We start from the raw sequence: 16,144 nt of genomic DNA on the forward strand, positions 1-16,144 counted from the left end.
AATGAAAGAGGAAGGCAAGAATCAGTCTTCTGTCTGCCTGATATCTACTGCTTAGCTTTCAGCCTACGTACCCTTACCTAGTTGACAGGTCTTCTACCCTGAATAGTAGATATTTCCTTGACACGTTGGACCCTAAACCGGCAACCCGCCAAAGCGGGGCCCCACCCTAATGGGATGGAGGTGCGTCCCATTGCCCCCTCTGGGTTAGAGTCTGTCTATACAAAAATAAGATAGAATATCGCCGGGTGAATCAATAAACACGCACACCATCCCAGCGGGAGTACGCACGGCGAAACATCAAGAATAGACGAATCAGCGGCGGCGTGGGTGCAGCGAGGGTTCGCTGCACCCCGCACTAGGGTATAGGGTACATCCCCCACGTACTAGGGTATAGGCTAAACTGAACCCCTCGGCACATAAGTACTGTATCCCGTGGTGATGCCTCGATAACGTTGACCGGTCAACACCAAATTCTTTTACAATTTTAGTATAATTAATTGAATTTCCTGGTTTCAAGAAATTGATTTCTTCTATCGCCGCTTCAATTAAAGCTATATTGATAAAGATACGAGCAGTTAAAATTCACAAAAAGAATAGTCGGTGAGGAGAAATCGGGTGGCAGGTGGGACCGGCGTCAGGTGATAACCGACTGTAATTGGTTACGTGGTGAACTTTAAAAACTAGCCTCAGCCACCCTCATCTACTCTTGTTGCGTTTGGCCTTGCCCTCTCAATCAATTATATTAGCTCCGCAGTTCAGCTGCGGCTGAACACATCCCACTTAGCTGAACTTTCTAGAAGAATCAACAGAGCGGTTATAATTGGCTGGGAACCATGGGATCTTTGTACAGCAGAGACCGAGGGTCTATTAGATTGCCTGCTGAGAGTCAATGATTAATAAATAGGCGCTTGTCACTCTGACATGGATAAAGATTTGTACATCTCTGCTTTCAACCTGGCTGTACCTCCCCTGCTCTCTCCTACCTACTTTATTTTTGGTAATATATAATATAGTATCAATTGCTGAGTGAATTATTTCACCTGACATTCATACTTAGACAATGGTGGACACAATAAAACTTAAGAAAGTCATCCACGAAGGCGGAAAACGTGGTGTTGAGATCGACGGCGCTACATGTATGGGTGGTATGCTTTTCTTTTGGTAGGTGCTTTGTCCGTCTGACAGCTACTATATCTAGTATCTATTTCCAAGATATCCGATATATAGAATTTTGAGTGTATATATTGGGAGACCATTCTTGGCTGACACATTTATACTATCTAGCACCACTGTTGATGAGCCCGGGGGCGATCTTAATCTTATAATCAAGTCCGTTGAGGCTATGAACACTGAGCCAGACCCTGATCAAGAGGAGCGCACGGGTGGCTCTAGACATATCGGCAAGATGGTCTTCTCTTGTGACGATGAAACTCTCTGTGCTGTTGCCTATATTCCTGAATCCTTGAAGGAAAAGGTATATATCGTATTTCTGCCTGTATCCCTGCACAGAACCCTTAATAGCTTATAGTCAGTGTGACTGATAATAAGACAATACTGAAAACTATAGCTCGATGCTGAGATCTGGTTAAAAGCTATTCTTGCTCCTTACAATGGCAAACTTGTCAAGGCTAGCCCAGCTTTTTCCACTGGAACTATCGCCATCAACTCGGAGGATGGTAAGTCCTCCCACGAAATACGCAGCGAGGCTTGTCGACAGGCCGTCCAGTACCTGAAAGAGAGAGATCTCTTCCCTGAAGCATGCTCTGACTCAGACTCCGAACCGATGGGGGATACCGACATGTTAGATAACTGTATATTGCCTCCCTATATCTCTAGTTAGCAAGCATAGCTAACTGTTGTCTAGTGTAGGAGGTATAGAGATACCAGTACTGTGGGAAGGTCAGACAGCAGAGTGTTATCCGTGAATGCTATTTGTACGGGTTTCAATTTGCTGGGCGTAAGTGTCATATTGCGCCTCAGTGATCAGAGATGCTGATATAGTAGCGGAGTATTTTCTATATTCAGTACTATGGCGGCGCTTCCTATTCTTGTACTGGTAAGAGATACTGGTTTAGACCAAGGGATATGGCCCATAGGTAAAGCCTATGTTTTATTTTTATTCTACAATATGTCATATCCACCAAATATACACTTGACCAAAAAATCTCTAGAGAGTAACAGTGGGGAACTAACCCTACTTCCCTAATATCTTCTCGATCAACTGACTATATTAACTGTTTACTGAATCACTAGTGAACAGAGAAACTCATCGCACTTAGAGAAGTAGTTTTGTAGCAATATATATTCGATATTTTATACCTACCATAGTAATATACTAGAGTATAACACTTTTGCTTATTAAACAGAATATGAACATATTTACAATAGTTTAAATTTAGCAGTGATAGCGCAATACGTGACTGGATATAATAAAGCAACGCACAATTCCAAGAACCAGGCCTGCCCAGGCATAGAGTTGCACGCGGGTCGGGTTTTGGATAGGTCTCCCCGCACCCGACCCAAAACCCGCTAGGTTTAGGCTTCCCCGACCCGCGGGTTTCCCGCCAAGTCTAGGCTAAACCTAATTAGATAAGGTGTCGCTTATTAATCACAGATCTTACCTAAATAAGCCTAGTATAAAAACTGTTTAAGCTCTATATCTCTAACAATTCTATATATATAGAATTGATATTAAATATATATATATATATAGATATAGTATATCTATATAAAAATCTAGAAAAAATCTAGAAAATCGGTATTGTAATGCCAAGAAAAACCCGCTCGGGTTCCCCGTACCCAGACCGGGTTGGGGCGGGTTCGGGTCGGGCCCAGCGGGGAACCCGTGCCACTCTAACTGGGGGCCAGAGCTCTTCCTACTCCAGTGGTTCCGCCTCCTCGAACTCGACGAACGCTATCATCATCATCAACAATGAGGCTGGATTTAAACGATTTTGCTTTCATCAGTTGTGAAAAGGAATTCGAAATATCTAGTGTTTTTTAAGTATCCCTGCAAGGACGACTATATCTTAGAAAGCTCGAATATATACTCCGAAACCTTACCACAATACTTATCAAACCTGTCCTTAACAAATTCAGTATAATACTATAGAGAAGCATCTGTGGTATTCTAATTACAGAGAAATTGACCTATTCATCTATAAAGGTACCGCATATACTTGTTTGAAAGAGTAAGGATTATACCAGGAAGGGGTTGTTCCGGATTTCTACAGAGTAATCGTGTAAATAGACCTTATTTAATAGCGGCCTTATTTATATCGTTTCCTGAAGGACAAACTTGGTCCAAATGCTATTCTGCTGGAATTCATTCCAAATATAAAGTAAATAGATTTTGCTATATATACAGAAGACCGCGCTGCTGCTCTTCTGGAAATTATTTATAAAATCTACAACACTGGAGTTTGCCATGGCGACCTATATTCTCGGAATATAGTAGTTTAACAAGGAACAGAAAGAGTACTCTGAATAGATTTTGATCGCGCTTAAACTGTTTCTGAGGGGTCTCTTATCAATAGACAACACAACTGAATGGAAGATGATACGATAATGGCCTCTGAGCTACTAGGCCTCCTAGTAAGGAACCTGGCCTCTTGCCCTAACAAGCTGACTCGAATTTAGGCAAAGAACATGAAGCTCGGACAGCTTGTTCATGCGTGGGGTTATTATTACCATTATTCTTGACGATTCCATGGATTACCTTTCTAAGACAGGTAGTAAAGACTTTCTTTGTGGAAGATATACAATATGGAAACCACGCAGTGGTATAAGTAAGATACATGAGACTTACCGCACGGTCGTTATATTGTTGATGCACGATGCTAATTAATGAATAACTAAATAGGTCTAGTATAGGGCCCTTGGTAGATTTTAAGCTTTTGTACGATTACGCTTCCCTAGATATTTATGACTTTTGTATGGCTTAACCTTGTAAGTTATCCAATTCAAAATATCGAGTTCTGCAGCATACTCGAGCTCTTCTGTGATGGATTCTCTGGTTATATTGAGACAATAATAGTTTCTGAATATAGATTTAAGCTCTTTATACAAAACTTATATAGTTAATAGAAACAGAACGTGAGCATTCATAGATATGATAGTCTCGATATGTCCTATCCAGAGTCTGCAAGGCAGGGATGGCTAGCAATTGGAGTCCAATCATTGAACAAGAGAGACTACTCGCGGTTAAACCCGCAACTCGGGCTATCCAAAAAGAAATTGTTTTCAAGGATAGTAGAGGTAACTAAGAAGAGAGTCCCTCTTACCAGCCAGCACGGAGGATAAAAACACCATGAAACACTCAAGAACCCCGGAGATTGACCTACCCGTTGGGAAATCATACAATACCAGAGCTAAAGCAAGGCAAGGTAGGACACTACCGATGACCATATTGAAGGTCGAGTTGAAGTGGTAATCTTAGTTCATTCGAGTAACCAGGTGAGGTCAGCAGAAACTTAATGCTGTTAGTCAAGAACAGCCGAAAACATTCCCAGCTAAGCTACGGATAGTAAGCTATTATGGAAGAGCAGCAGAACATCTCAACATTAGAGGAATCAGCTAAGTACAGGATTTAAGAAAAGAAGAAATGGGGGCCTAGGGAACCCGAAGAGGGTTCCCGTCCTCGGCCTTGCTCCAATTAACGGCTGGACATCAGACTAACAGCAGACGTAAGAGACTCCATAGCCCCACGGCTGATCTCTGCAGAGCTTTCGAACTGTCTATAACCTATTACCAAACCACTGTATCTCTCTTAAGCGGAAAGGCGGGTATCTAGCATTCCCGAGAGAGGACCGATCAACCGAAGGCTGTTTTTGGCCGCCTGGAGGGAATTAATGGCCTCAGTAAGAGTGGCCTCGGCTTTAAGAATAAATTTCTCGATAGAATCTTGAAAATTAGGAATGACTTCAACGTAGGACACACGGAGCAGTATACCGGACACGAGGACACCCGGATGGGCTGAGTTCAATGGAGCAGACATTTTCGCAAAGAACGCTAAGAAACACCAAGTCAGTAACACAAAACGCGCCCGGCCCGCCACATATTCGCCCAGAGTTGCTTCGAAACTGGTGAAGCCAGGAGGAATACATACAGAAGACAGCCTTAGTTCGACTTGAGATGAAAAATCGATATTGAAGATAAGAGTTTGGCTGTCGTTGGCGGATGCAGAGAAGAGGGGGTTGAAGAAGAGGAAGTCAGGTCCCAGAATTTGAAGAAATTTCTCAGGCGGAAAACAGGGGGCTTGAAAGTAATGTGAATATAGAACATTTACCTGAGGAATTAGGCGTCGCAAGACTAAGGTCAGGATCACTGCACATCAGCGATGAATGATCAGGAAAGAATGTAAAAGAGCGAAATAGAAACTATTATACCCCCAACCTCCGAGGAAAACCCTTGAATCCCCATACCACATACTAGGTTTTGTCAGGATCATACCTTTTTAACGCACCTAATATTGAAGCTCTCCGCGAGAGACTCATGAGGCCACTATCTCTGCCTCCCACTCTTCCTTGTCACTTGCCTCGCCCACCTCACGCGCAGTACATTGGCATCTTCGGACTCTCAAGTAGCCACAAAACAAACTGCAAAAGATCCTCGCATTTCGACGACAGGAAGAAGGAACGGAGGATCATAAAGGTATGTTTATTTCTGCATGGTCTAGCGTTCGTAGCCTGAATCTGCTTGGAAGCCTATTATCTCGGCTTCTTCCTGCTTGGCCGGTTGCTTGTCGGCGTACGACAGATACACAACAGTGGATAGACGGCATTACACAAGGAGACACAGAAAGACAGATTTACCTACAGACCACTTGATGATCGCTCATCGAGCAGATTATCGCATCTCATCAGCACTACATGTAAGTCCCCCATAAAACCCGCGGGAAGATCCGCGCGGGCGAGGGAGGCACGGCGTTGGAGGGCGCGAAGGGCGGACGCAGTCTATTATAGAAAAGAACTCCAGCTTGATTTATGGTGCAAGGATTCTATCAATTATATAGAGATCACTAACAAACTCATCGTAGTCTAAGTTAACGTATTTCACGGGTTATCCGGCCACCCGGGCCACCCTTCTAAAATTGAAGCTATATAAAACACCATATAATTGCATATCTACAGAATAATGAGAAGTTCTATCGATTCGGGCAGTTTGCAATCTTATGACCCTTTACATTGCAACCAGGACACCTCGGTGGGGCGCGTCTAGGAGCCGATTCAGCAGGTGAAGTCCTATCTGCCTGTATGGCTTTATCTGCATGTTTTCTGCTTTCTATAAGAGCCCTTGCTTCCTGAACTGATATACTTGATTCTATTTGAAGTTGAGTTTTAGAGCGCTTTTGCTTTTTAAGCTGCTTTTCATAAGAAGCCTGATATTGCTCAATTTGATGCTTCAGGATAGTTACCTCAGCTAGAGCCTGTTCAGCACCTTTTAACATCTGATTTAAATTCAGTTTGACAGGTGAACCAGGACTTCTAGATCGGTTTCTTAATAGCTTTTTTAACCTCAATTCTGATTTATTTAGCTGTTTCACTGTATAAGGTGTTTTAGGCGCTGAGCTGCCTTGCTTGGTCTGCTGCCTGGAGGTATAGGAGTTTTAAGCTGCACAGTAATTTGAGCAAGAACCTGCTTAGGATTAAAGGGAACTAATCCAATTGCTCGAAAAGCGCTATAGATATTGCTGCTAGTAAAGGCCTGCGTGCGGGCGTTGGGAATAGGCTGATAACAAAATCATCTTTATCAATATGATTGATTCCACAGCGCATTTTAGATCCAACTGATTTTCCGTACGCCTTTTTTAGAGGTGAGAAGCAGGTAACATCAAGCGGTTGAAGCTTATGAGAAGCGTGAGCAGGCATGCAGATTGGTATAATATCATTCTCCGAGCAAATCTGATCAAGTTGAGGCGTAAAATGGCTATCATGGCCATCAAGAACAAGTAGATGACATCGTCCCACAGATCAGCCTGTAGTAGTAGGTATAAAATGATTCTGTAGCCAGCATAGGCCAATTTCATTGCTTGTCCAACCAGTAGGACTTATTTTAATTCTCCAATTAGATGAGACATTTTGATTCTTGTATTAGGCCTCCATATGCACTTTGCCTTTGAAAACAATACAAGGAGGTAGAGCCCATCCGTTAGAACTTATACATTCTATGGAGGTACCCCATTCCCGATCCCCTGGCTCTACAAAAACAGGTTTTCCTTGCGTATCAGACCTAGTAAATACCTTAGCATTAGCTACTGGATTCATTGTAAATCCTGTTTCATCAAAATTATAGATATCACTCGATGTAATACCATATTGTTGAATAACCTCATTTACCTGCTGGAACTAGGCACGCAGAACCTTAGGATCTTCAGCTTTAGCACGCTGATAGTTATATCTGCGTATAAAGCGTGTTTCTAGCCTAGGCCTGCGCCTAATAAAGGTTGAAACCCAGTTTTTGCTAACAGTAGTAGGAGTAACAGTAGGATCACGCTTAGCAATCAGAAGATTTGCTATTTCTTGTACATGAGCAGGCCGAGGACTTGCTCCACGTCAATCTAGGGACATAATCCACTTCACAAGCGATTCTTCTTCAGAGATAGTCAATGTATGGTTCTCTGAGCGCACTTGAGGCTTAAAAATGCTTCCCTTTAAGCGATCAGTCAATGTAGAACGAGGCACATTATAAGCTTCAGCAGCCTTCCGAACACTGTCGAATTTTTGGGTTTTAATAGCTGATATAGCCAGCAGGATCCTGCCTTCTTGTTCCACTAGAGATTTTGATGATTTAGGCATTTTTGGTAGTATGGCTGGTTCTTGAATTGCTCTAAAATTTGAGGCGCGTACAAAACGCGTAGGGTGGCCGGATGACACGAGAAATACGTTAATTACCAGAGCCACTATTAAGAATCACAGTTATCAAAACGAGGGAGCTAAAGGCCCTATATAAAATATAAATTTCCAGTACCTACAAGGTTTGCTCAGGATATTCTTTCCATTCCTACTACTGGTAATAGACTTAAAGTGTACGCGGCGACGAGATTGGGTGCTGGTATATTCATGCGTTTGAGGAATACATTAACGAAGACCATCTGAGGCAGGAGCTCATGGTACATCGAAAACAATGCTGGGAACGTCGTCATTCTGAAATTAATTTCACAGGCTACGATTCCTAGCTAGTACTGGCTGCCAAGAGGAATATGATGGTGGAGAGGTTCTGTCTGGTTATGTCACTACCCCCCAGTGGGACTGAATGTCTACCAATGTCAGTTCCTAACTTATACCAGATGCAGAAATAGACACTTTATGTCCAGAATGTAACCTCACAGGATCGATGATGATTTTTTATAACTATCTAAGGTTCCGGAAGGCTGCGGAACCCTAAAATAATCACATTGAACGGTTCATCTGTAATGGGATCATCCCACAGACCTTTTACGACTTAATGAAATTAGCTTCTAGTTTGCGATATCCGTGTATCCCGCGAATACAAATGATACGAATCCATATCGGACCACGTGATCGCTAGCCCCTTGGCTGATCAGCGTCCCCAACCCCTGAAGGCTTTATCCATTAGTTAGCAGCGATAGTGATAAGAATCAAGAGCCCGATAGTGATTGAGATAGTCGATAGAATCGAATAGCTATCGAATGGCATTCGGTCCTCAGTAGGCTATGTACGCGTAGCTGATGCAGCCTCATCCTGCCCTTCTTTCCCCTGAGATCGCAGCAACAAAGTTAGGCTAATATCATATATTGTCAGGTATACTTTTCTGTCCACTTGAACGGGTTTAGAGTATGACCTTGCCACTCATGAAATCTTTCACCATTTGCTGACAGCTGTCAAACATTTCTCCATGTATCCCTTCCATGGCTACTAGGTGGTTCCCAGGCCGAGAACTTCGTAACTTGGAGTATCCGAAGGTCGCCATTTCAGCCTCTCCTGTCATTGACGTATTAAAATGGTGGATGAATAACAAGCACGGCTTACTAGTCTAGACCGTAAGAGAACGCGACTTCATAGCTGCCATCTCAGCATGTATGATCTCAACGAAGCTAAGAGGGAACTGTAATGTTGCAAGCGGAAATTGAACTTCTTTCGCCCAGATCATGATTTCATCGTTCATCATAGAATCATGACTTTCTACCTGGAAGTATTTCTGAAGTTGGGACTTAAAAGACTTAAAAATCCGCCTGTCAAGGCGTAATCATCGCCAGCACCCACCATCATCATCTTTATTATAGTGTCTAATATACTAGCGAATCCCCTAGATTCGATATAATAATGCATTTCACCAAGTCCATGCTGGCAGCTGCCACTCTACTCCATACCTCTGCCATCGCCGCCTCCCCGTTTGAGCCATTTGTGCCTGTTCAGCCTGTTGAGCAGTATGCACATGTATGTTAATCACATCTGCTACCTACCACTGGACTGAACCTACTGTTACTACTTTTCCCTAAAACCTAATTGTATTTATAGAAATTGTAGTAGCTGACATTCTGGCATTAGATTGCGTATACTTCAAACGGGGAGTACATTGCAGATGTTGTTGGTACGGGAAAGTGGTTCGACTTACGGGTCCCGTATGTATTAACAGTTAAAAAGAGCTTTACCCCCTTTGGATTTCGAACTAGGGTCAGTTTTATATACTAATACCACCTACCTTCTTCAGAGGCTATTTCGACAATTTCCAGAATTCCAATAACTGTGCACTTTGGTAAGCCTGCACTACTATCAGTTTTTTAATGTTGCACTCTATTTATACTATTTATCACTAGGAAATGTGGCGACAAATTTGATTATGATTATTATCCAAGGGGATCGCATGAGATTCGGCCCCCCAAGTGTTATCAAAAGGTCTGGTGCTGGGAGTAGGATACTCAATAATACTGTGCTTGTTGAAACAAGGAAGCTTGTACAAATATTTTGTTACAGTTTGCTTTTCTGCTACAACGCTTTGGGCTCAAAAGAGTGGGGCAAAAATAATTCTATAAAGAATTGAATCAGCAAAAAGGGGCCAAAAAACTGGAAAATTATTATAAACTTGCTTAAATAGCAACAGCAAAAAAAAAAAAAAAAAACAGGAAAAAAATAAAAAGAAAGCCCGTTTTGGGGTTGATATACTATACATCTCTAAGTACAGTACTGTAATAAGATTTTCTGCTTATCTTTATCTACAACACTGAACGGGAACAAAGCCATTTATGGCTAGGCTGCGGCAGCACCCTTATGGACCCCCAATCACCCTTATTTTTGAGGACTAGGTTCCGAAATCCTTCGGTAATAATCCTTGCAGGAGCAGAATACACTGTGGGACATCCTTAGCACCGCTAATGCCGCTATCAGGGAGACTATAGCTGCCTCCAACATCGTCGTTCTATAAGCTCCTTTGATCTATATGATGGTTGGCGTATAGTTGATACGCCTACATTGCAGTCCTCCTATACCGAAGACCTCCATCAAGCTCTTCTCCCGAGTTCTTTACTGTACATTATTAAAGTAGCATAGTGATTGTTGGCGAAATATATGTAAGGTTGCATGTATATTCTGGTAGAGGTAACTCAATGCTCCCCCAAGTATTACAATATCTTTCATGGATCCCTCTTGCGTCCCGCAGGGGAGAATCCCTTCCCCAGTCAACAACAAACAGATTATCAAGCTCCACACGTTCTAGTCGATAACAATAAGGAGTATATTGTCCAGGATATCTAAATAAACGAGAAAGACCGGTAGGCCGCGGCTACGGAAGTGAGTTCCTTATCAATGACTCGGGTATCAGGATGCATATTGGGAATCAGCCAAGAACTTCAAAGAGATGGGTGCATTGGATAACTGGCTTGAACACGTGGCAAAGGGTGAGGCTCTACCTACTGGGCGACTGAAGAAACAACACCGGTAACCAAGCCTGAGGAAGCCAGAGAGATGGAATGCTGCAAACAGTACTTCTCCTCCAACCACCCGGCACTGCCGGATGAGCTGACAGAAAAGTCTGACGAACAGTGATGGGAGGCAAATAGAGAAGAAGGGATGCTTGGGCAGGAAACAATGAGATTGAGTAAAGAGTAATAGCGAATAAAGTGGTGGATAGACAGCATTACACAAGGAGACACAGAAAGACAAACTTATAGATCATCCGATGATAGCTTATCGAGCAGATTATCGCACAGCATCAACACAACATGTAAGTGCTGCGTGAAACTCGCAGAGACATCCGCACGCGCGAGAGAGACACGGCCTTGGAGGGCGAGAAGGGCGGACACAAACTCGGTGAGATGCTTCTCACCGAGCTCATTAAGCTCCTCCATCGAGGAATCATCAGGTAGCCCATATTGGGCCAAGAGTCGGGCATAGCCACTTAAGAACGGTAACATGGCGAATATCATCCTTTACAACTAAGGGAGAGAACCTACGGCTTTATACACTGGGCTTCTCGCGCTAAGTCTAGGCGAGACCTTGATGAACTAATGAGGGGACAACGATAGCAGACATTCACATTACGCAAAAGCAGGCACCGATGTTATACAGGGAAGGCACCACAAGCGTGGCTCAATACAGACAAACACGTGCGTCGGGGGAAGGAAGACTTGTGTAGCAGGCTGGCACTTGTTTCTTAATTCGACCAACTTTTATTCTGCTGTGCGGTCCGTCAAAACCACATTATCCGGGAAATTGCAACTCCCAACCTCAGCGAATTCTTCTAGTCAAATCGGCCACTTAAGTGGCAACCGGACACTGGCTCATAACATATAGCATTTAAAAGGTGATGTGCCCTGTAGTGGCTGCCAAGACTCTGGAGCAGGCGCCCAACCAACCAACTGAAGGCTGTTTTTGGCCGCCTGGAGGGAATTAATGGCCTCACTAAGACTACATGTTTAAAGAAATGTAACATATAAAGTTAATTAGGTCCTAGTCAGGATTATTATCCATACTATTAGAGTGGAGAATTATGGTGGGACAAAGTTATCTACATGCTCCTAAACCATAGCGCTTGCTAATGCATGGTATATTGGGAGACTAGCTACGGCTCCTAATTTTAAACATTAGCCCAGGTTTACCATAACCTGAATTCTTGGTCGGTCGCGAATATCTACGTGGCATATAATCGCGTTTAAATGGTAAAACTGCCTTAGGGGTAATTGAAAACGTGAGATGACTTGTACGGCTCAAAAATCTCTAGAGAAGAAATTTTGTGCCCTAGTTTATTCGACTTGTTTAGAAAGTCATGTCTTCAATACAATTTAACATGCGGTACGGTACGACTGACCTTTCGCTGCCCTTGGATATGAAAGCATTGTGGGTGTTGACGCCCAAAATAGATCGAACGACTACCTACAAAAATCTTTATACAATAAATAGGGCAACTAATTCTGTCTGAAAGATAGGAAATAGTAAGTCCTCGGACATCTTCGCCAAATTCCACGGTTTCCGTGGCAGATTCGATAGTAAGTTCGCCGAGAACAGCCGGGCAACGATCACGGTAGTACCGTAGAAGGCCGGTAACAGACCCTTGTTTCCTAGCTTGAAAGGCTTGTATCATAGATATTGCATTAAGGGGCGCAGCTGACTGTAATGCCATTGATAGGGAGGGTTTGTAATTCACTGTTAAAGTCCAGTATTGGCGTTCTTTTACAGCTACTCCGCCTTGGGGCGGATAGACAACTGGGCGTTGAGGGCTTTGAAATATTCCTAACACCGACATATGTTTGTCCAGGAAAGACTTCCTCCGTAAGCATATTTCGCTAAATGACGTTATTGGATGTCCTACCTTTCCTATCGCAATTCCAGCCACGTTAGCCACTGAATGTGGTACTTCCGCACACGGGTCGCCGAAAGTCACAGAACGATTTCTGCTTGTGGTAAACTAACACTGTTAGATAACGCATGGCCGTAAACTATGGTGAACTCACTGTTAGCGCTAAATGGCGACATCCGAGCCACTTCCGACGGACAGAGTGGTAAGAAACTCCTCGGGGAGCAGAGTATCCTATTGCAACATTCCGAAGATAGAGCATGCCCGGACGGGTTATCAACATGTTGATGTCATGACCTTTTACTCATAGCCATCATCGCATAACCCATAACCATAATAATTTCAAGGAGTGCATCATACAGTCGTTGTTATGACCCGAATGGTTCCACGCTCATTACAGCCAATAATATATAGAGGGAGAGAAACCAAGTAGGTACATAAGCGCTGGCTTCGAATCGGCCCACCACCACTCTTGGTACATATATTCCCATGATATATCGACGCAGTGGCTAGAACGATTGGAATTGAAACCCCAAACTCGACAGAGCTGTGTCATTCTGCACTAATCCTATTCTGGGATCAAGCTGAATTTATCGACAAGAGATTACGAGGGTATGTATACGTGATCACTGGACTATGGTCAGCCTTATTCCACAGCAAGTTCGGCGGTAATGTCAGAATTCCATGGAAATATGTAGTTGCAACTACAAACAGTGTCTGCCGCAAACAGCCATCCGCCAGAAATTACTGGTGTAGACGTCATGAACACAGTCTACAAATGAATCCCCGTAATTGTGTTACTTCTGTTACAGTAGCTACAGGAAATGCTCTTGTAACCCATCCCCTCAGCTACTCTAGTCAGGCCAGGTGAAGTCAACAGACCCTTACTGCTTTTATGAGCTGTCTCTGCCTGTCATTTAGCTAATCGTATCATGTCTTCCAAAAAAGAAAATTGCTTATCACTTCCTCTGACGTATACGTATGTGGCTGGCTATGTAACATATCCATATCTGTTATAATAAGCTGGACTATTTTTATGCTTCCCATGAAGACAAAAAAGGAAGAAAGCCTGCAGCCAACTTATGGGAGTCTTTATACAGCGACTGCTCCACATAAAGTGCCACGGAGTTTAAGATGTAGGCCTGCGATAATGGCAGGGATTTACCGGGTGCAGCTTTTATTTGTTAAACATCTATTCCCCCATTTCACCGGAAGGGGCTCAAAAATTATGGAGAGCTTGAGAAATGTAGCGCCTTACAATTAACACTCTATCTCCATAGCTAGACATATGACAATAGATGATCATTGCAGGATGATGAAGGGTCTCTCAACCCATTCCCAAAATAGACCTATTGGGTAGTGCCAATTCTAGGCTTCTAAAATCGTGTAGCTGAATTGACGTCAGGGACGGAGAAATATTTACGATATGCCAAAGCCTAAGTAATACCACCACAAGCACAAGAATGAATCCTGCTGAGATTCTTAACTTCATGCAGTGTAGCCGGAATAGAGAAGGGAGTGGTGTTTGTATGGTTCCACCCTATCTGGGTTTTAATCCATTGATTGGTCCAAATAAAGCGCTTACCACTCACGGAAGCATATTAATCAGTCATATGATAACGAAACGAACTGATACAAAGTCTAGAATATACAGGTTGCAGAGCCAAGCCCAGAAACTAGCAGCGCCCAAATGTATATAATCTCACAGGGTGGTTACCAGGTTCGAACACCGCAATTGGAAGTACTCAATGTCTCTATTATAAATGAAGTACGTCAGTGCTCTCCAGAATTTTCGCGTAAGTTTCAATCAAGCTTCATTGTATAAACTCTATTCAGCGGTAATATTTATTCGGATAGCACTTAGTACAGCGCCGTTTGCGGTAAGCTATAATCTAACTAGATGAAAGATAACTAGACGGACAATATTCCATTGATGCAATGTCAATGACTTCAACATGACGCATTGAATATTTGCACTATTACCACGATATACAAATTCTTGGTACAAATAAGACCTTCGTTACGGATTCAAAGCACCTTTAATTCATAAGCTCTTCTCTACTCTTTCATAGAAGAAGAAAACCTAATTTATATTACTGTCATTCTGTTCAGCATGCATTTTGACACATCTACCAGAAATGAGAGACTAACAGGCAGTATTCTCCACTGTGACTGCCTGAAGGACGATGGTGTTACATGGAACAAGAATCGGACAGTAGACCTTGATGAGCTTATTGGAGACTATGACGGTAAATGCTGTACTATTCTTGTGTAAGAATTAGCTGGGGCTGACGACGCCAGGATATTTCGACTACAAGTCTACACATTATTACGAGAAGTCAAAAGACGAATCTCTTATTCGCGAACGTGATGATGAGGGTGTTGAAGCCATAAAACTGACAGCACAGCTGTTAAAGAATGATAACACATACCGCGAACGGCAAGGTGTATTTCTTCACGATCGCGTCTTAAACGAGAATGGCACACTCCTACCTAGGTAGCGGCAGACAACTAAGAGTCATTCTCTTTCCTTTGTGTCCTTGGCATTTTGTTGAGTTGTTCGTATCGTTTATGCCATACTATCCTGGTATGGGTTTTTTCCCCCGTTTTGCGGGGTTTTTCCCCATACCTGAATGCAAATGCAGGGATTGTATAATTCACGTGCTGGTTTATTATTCCTTGTCTGGTAGGCTGAATCGTAGTCAAGTAATACGATTTTACAATTACAGATTTCTCATTTGACGAAAAAGAGGTGGCTGTATTCCTACAAGAAGGATATTAAAACAAGCCTAGCAGCAAAGGGCTTTAAAATAAGGCTACTGTGTAGCTGAAGAAGAAGGATCAGCCCCTAGCAACATCAGCTTGACTAGATATACGGCTAAAAACTCCGGAAGTAGCAGAATGCCTCATTAGCAGTGGACTACTAGTGGGACAGAGATACTGGGGAGTGTGGAACCATACCAGATTGAACGGAAAAATGCCGCTGTTATTAGCAATTTGGCCATCTAGCGTTGGCTTGCAAGGAACAGGTAAGATGCAGATTACTGTGCTCATTAACACGAATACCGTAACTGTTCCTGAGCAATAAGGCCAATGTGCCTGGACTGTGCTGGAGAATATCCCACTCGAAAACCAAAGTGTTAAATCACTCCTTCCTAGCCCTACCTTACCACAATGAGATTACTGAATCTTCGTCTAGTATAGCTGAACATGATGAAACCCAGGGCAGGCATAGAGGCCCTTATTGATGAGCATCAACCTCAGCACCTTGATGTACTCCTAAGTGCCACCAGTCACTGCATACCGCACCCAAGTCCACCATAGCGCATGGCGACTGTGCTGGCCAAGATATGCTGATGATTCGGCCTGATTTCGGAGCCTTCTCTATGTGGAT

General features: G+C 43.1%; 3 protein-coding genes across 3 annotated transcripts; all 3 read left to right on the top strand.

The window, feature by feature from the left end:
- Positions 1–969: 969 nt before the first annotated feature.
- Positions 970–2,164, top strand: BDV27DRAFT_139132 (uncharacterized protein). Its single transcript, XM_032069383.1, has 5 exons — positions 970–997; positions 1,058–1,161; positions 1,285–1,474; positions 1,568–1,811; positions 1,865–2,164. The coding sequence occupies exons 2-5, from the start codon at positions 1,061–1,063 to the stop codon at positions 1,867–1,869; spliced, it is 540 nt and encodes a 179-aa protein (XP_031920641.1). The 5' UTR covers positions 970–997; positions 1,058–1,060; the 3' UTR covers positions 1,870–2,164.
- Positions 2,165–9,284: 7,120 nt separating this feature from the next.
- BDV27DRAFT_164402 (uncharacterized protein) lies at positions 9,285–9,721 on the top strand (the record flags this gene model as incomplete). Its single annotated transcript, XM_032073685.1, has 3 exons — positions 9,285–9,398; positions 9,510–9,583; positions 9,673–9,721. The coding sequence occupies 3 exons, from the start codon at positions 9,285–9,287 to the stop codon at positions 9,719–9,721; spliced, it is 237 nt and encodes a 78-aa protein (XP_031920642.1).
- Positions 9,722–14,803: 5,082 nt separating this feature from the next.
- Positions 14,804–15,506, top strand: BDV27DRAFT_139135 (CVNH domain-containing protein). Its single transcript, XM_032069384.1, has 2 exons — positions 14,804–14,999; positions 15,052–15,506. Exons 1-2 carry the CDS (start codon positions 14,864–14,866, stop codon positions 15,249–15,251), a joined length of 336 nt encoding a protein of 111 aa, XP_031920643.1. The 5' UTR covers positions 14,804–14,863; the 3' UTR covers positions 15,252–15,506.
- Positions 15,507–16,144: the final 638 nt, after the last annotated feature.

The sequence above is a fragment of the Aspergillus caelatus genome (assembly GCF_009193585.1).
Source record: "Aspergillus caelatus strain CBS 763.97 unplaced genomic scaffold BDV27scaffold_435, whole genome shotgun sequence".
Taxonomy (NCBI): Eukaryota; Fungi; Ascomycota; class Eurotiomycetes; order Eurotiales; family Aspergillaceae; genus Aspergillus; species Aspergillus caelatus.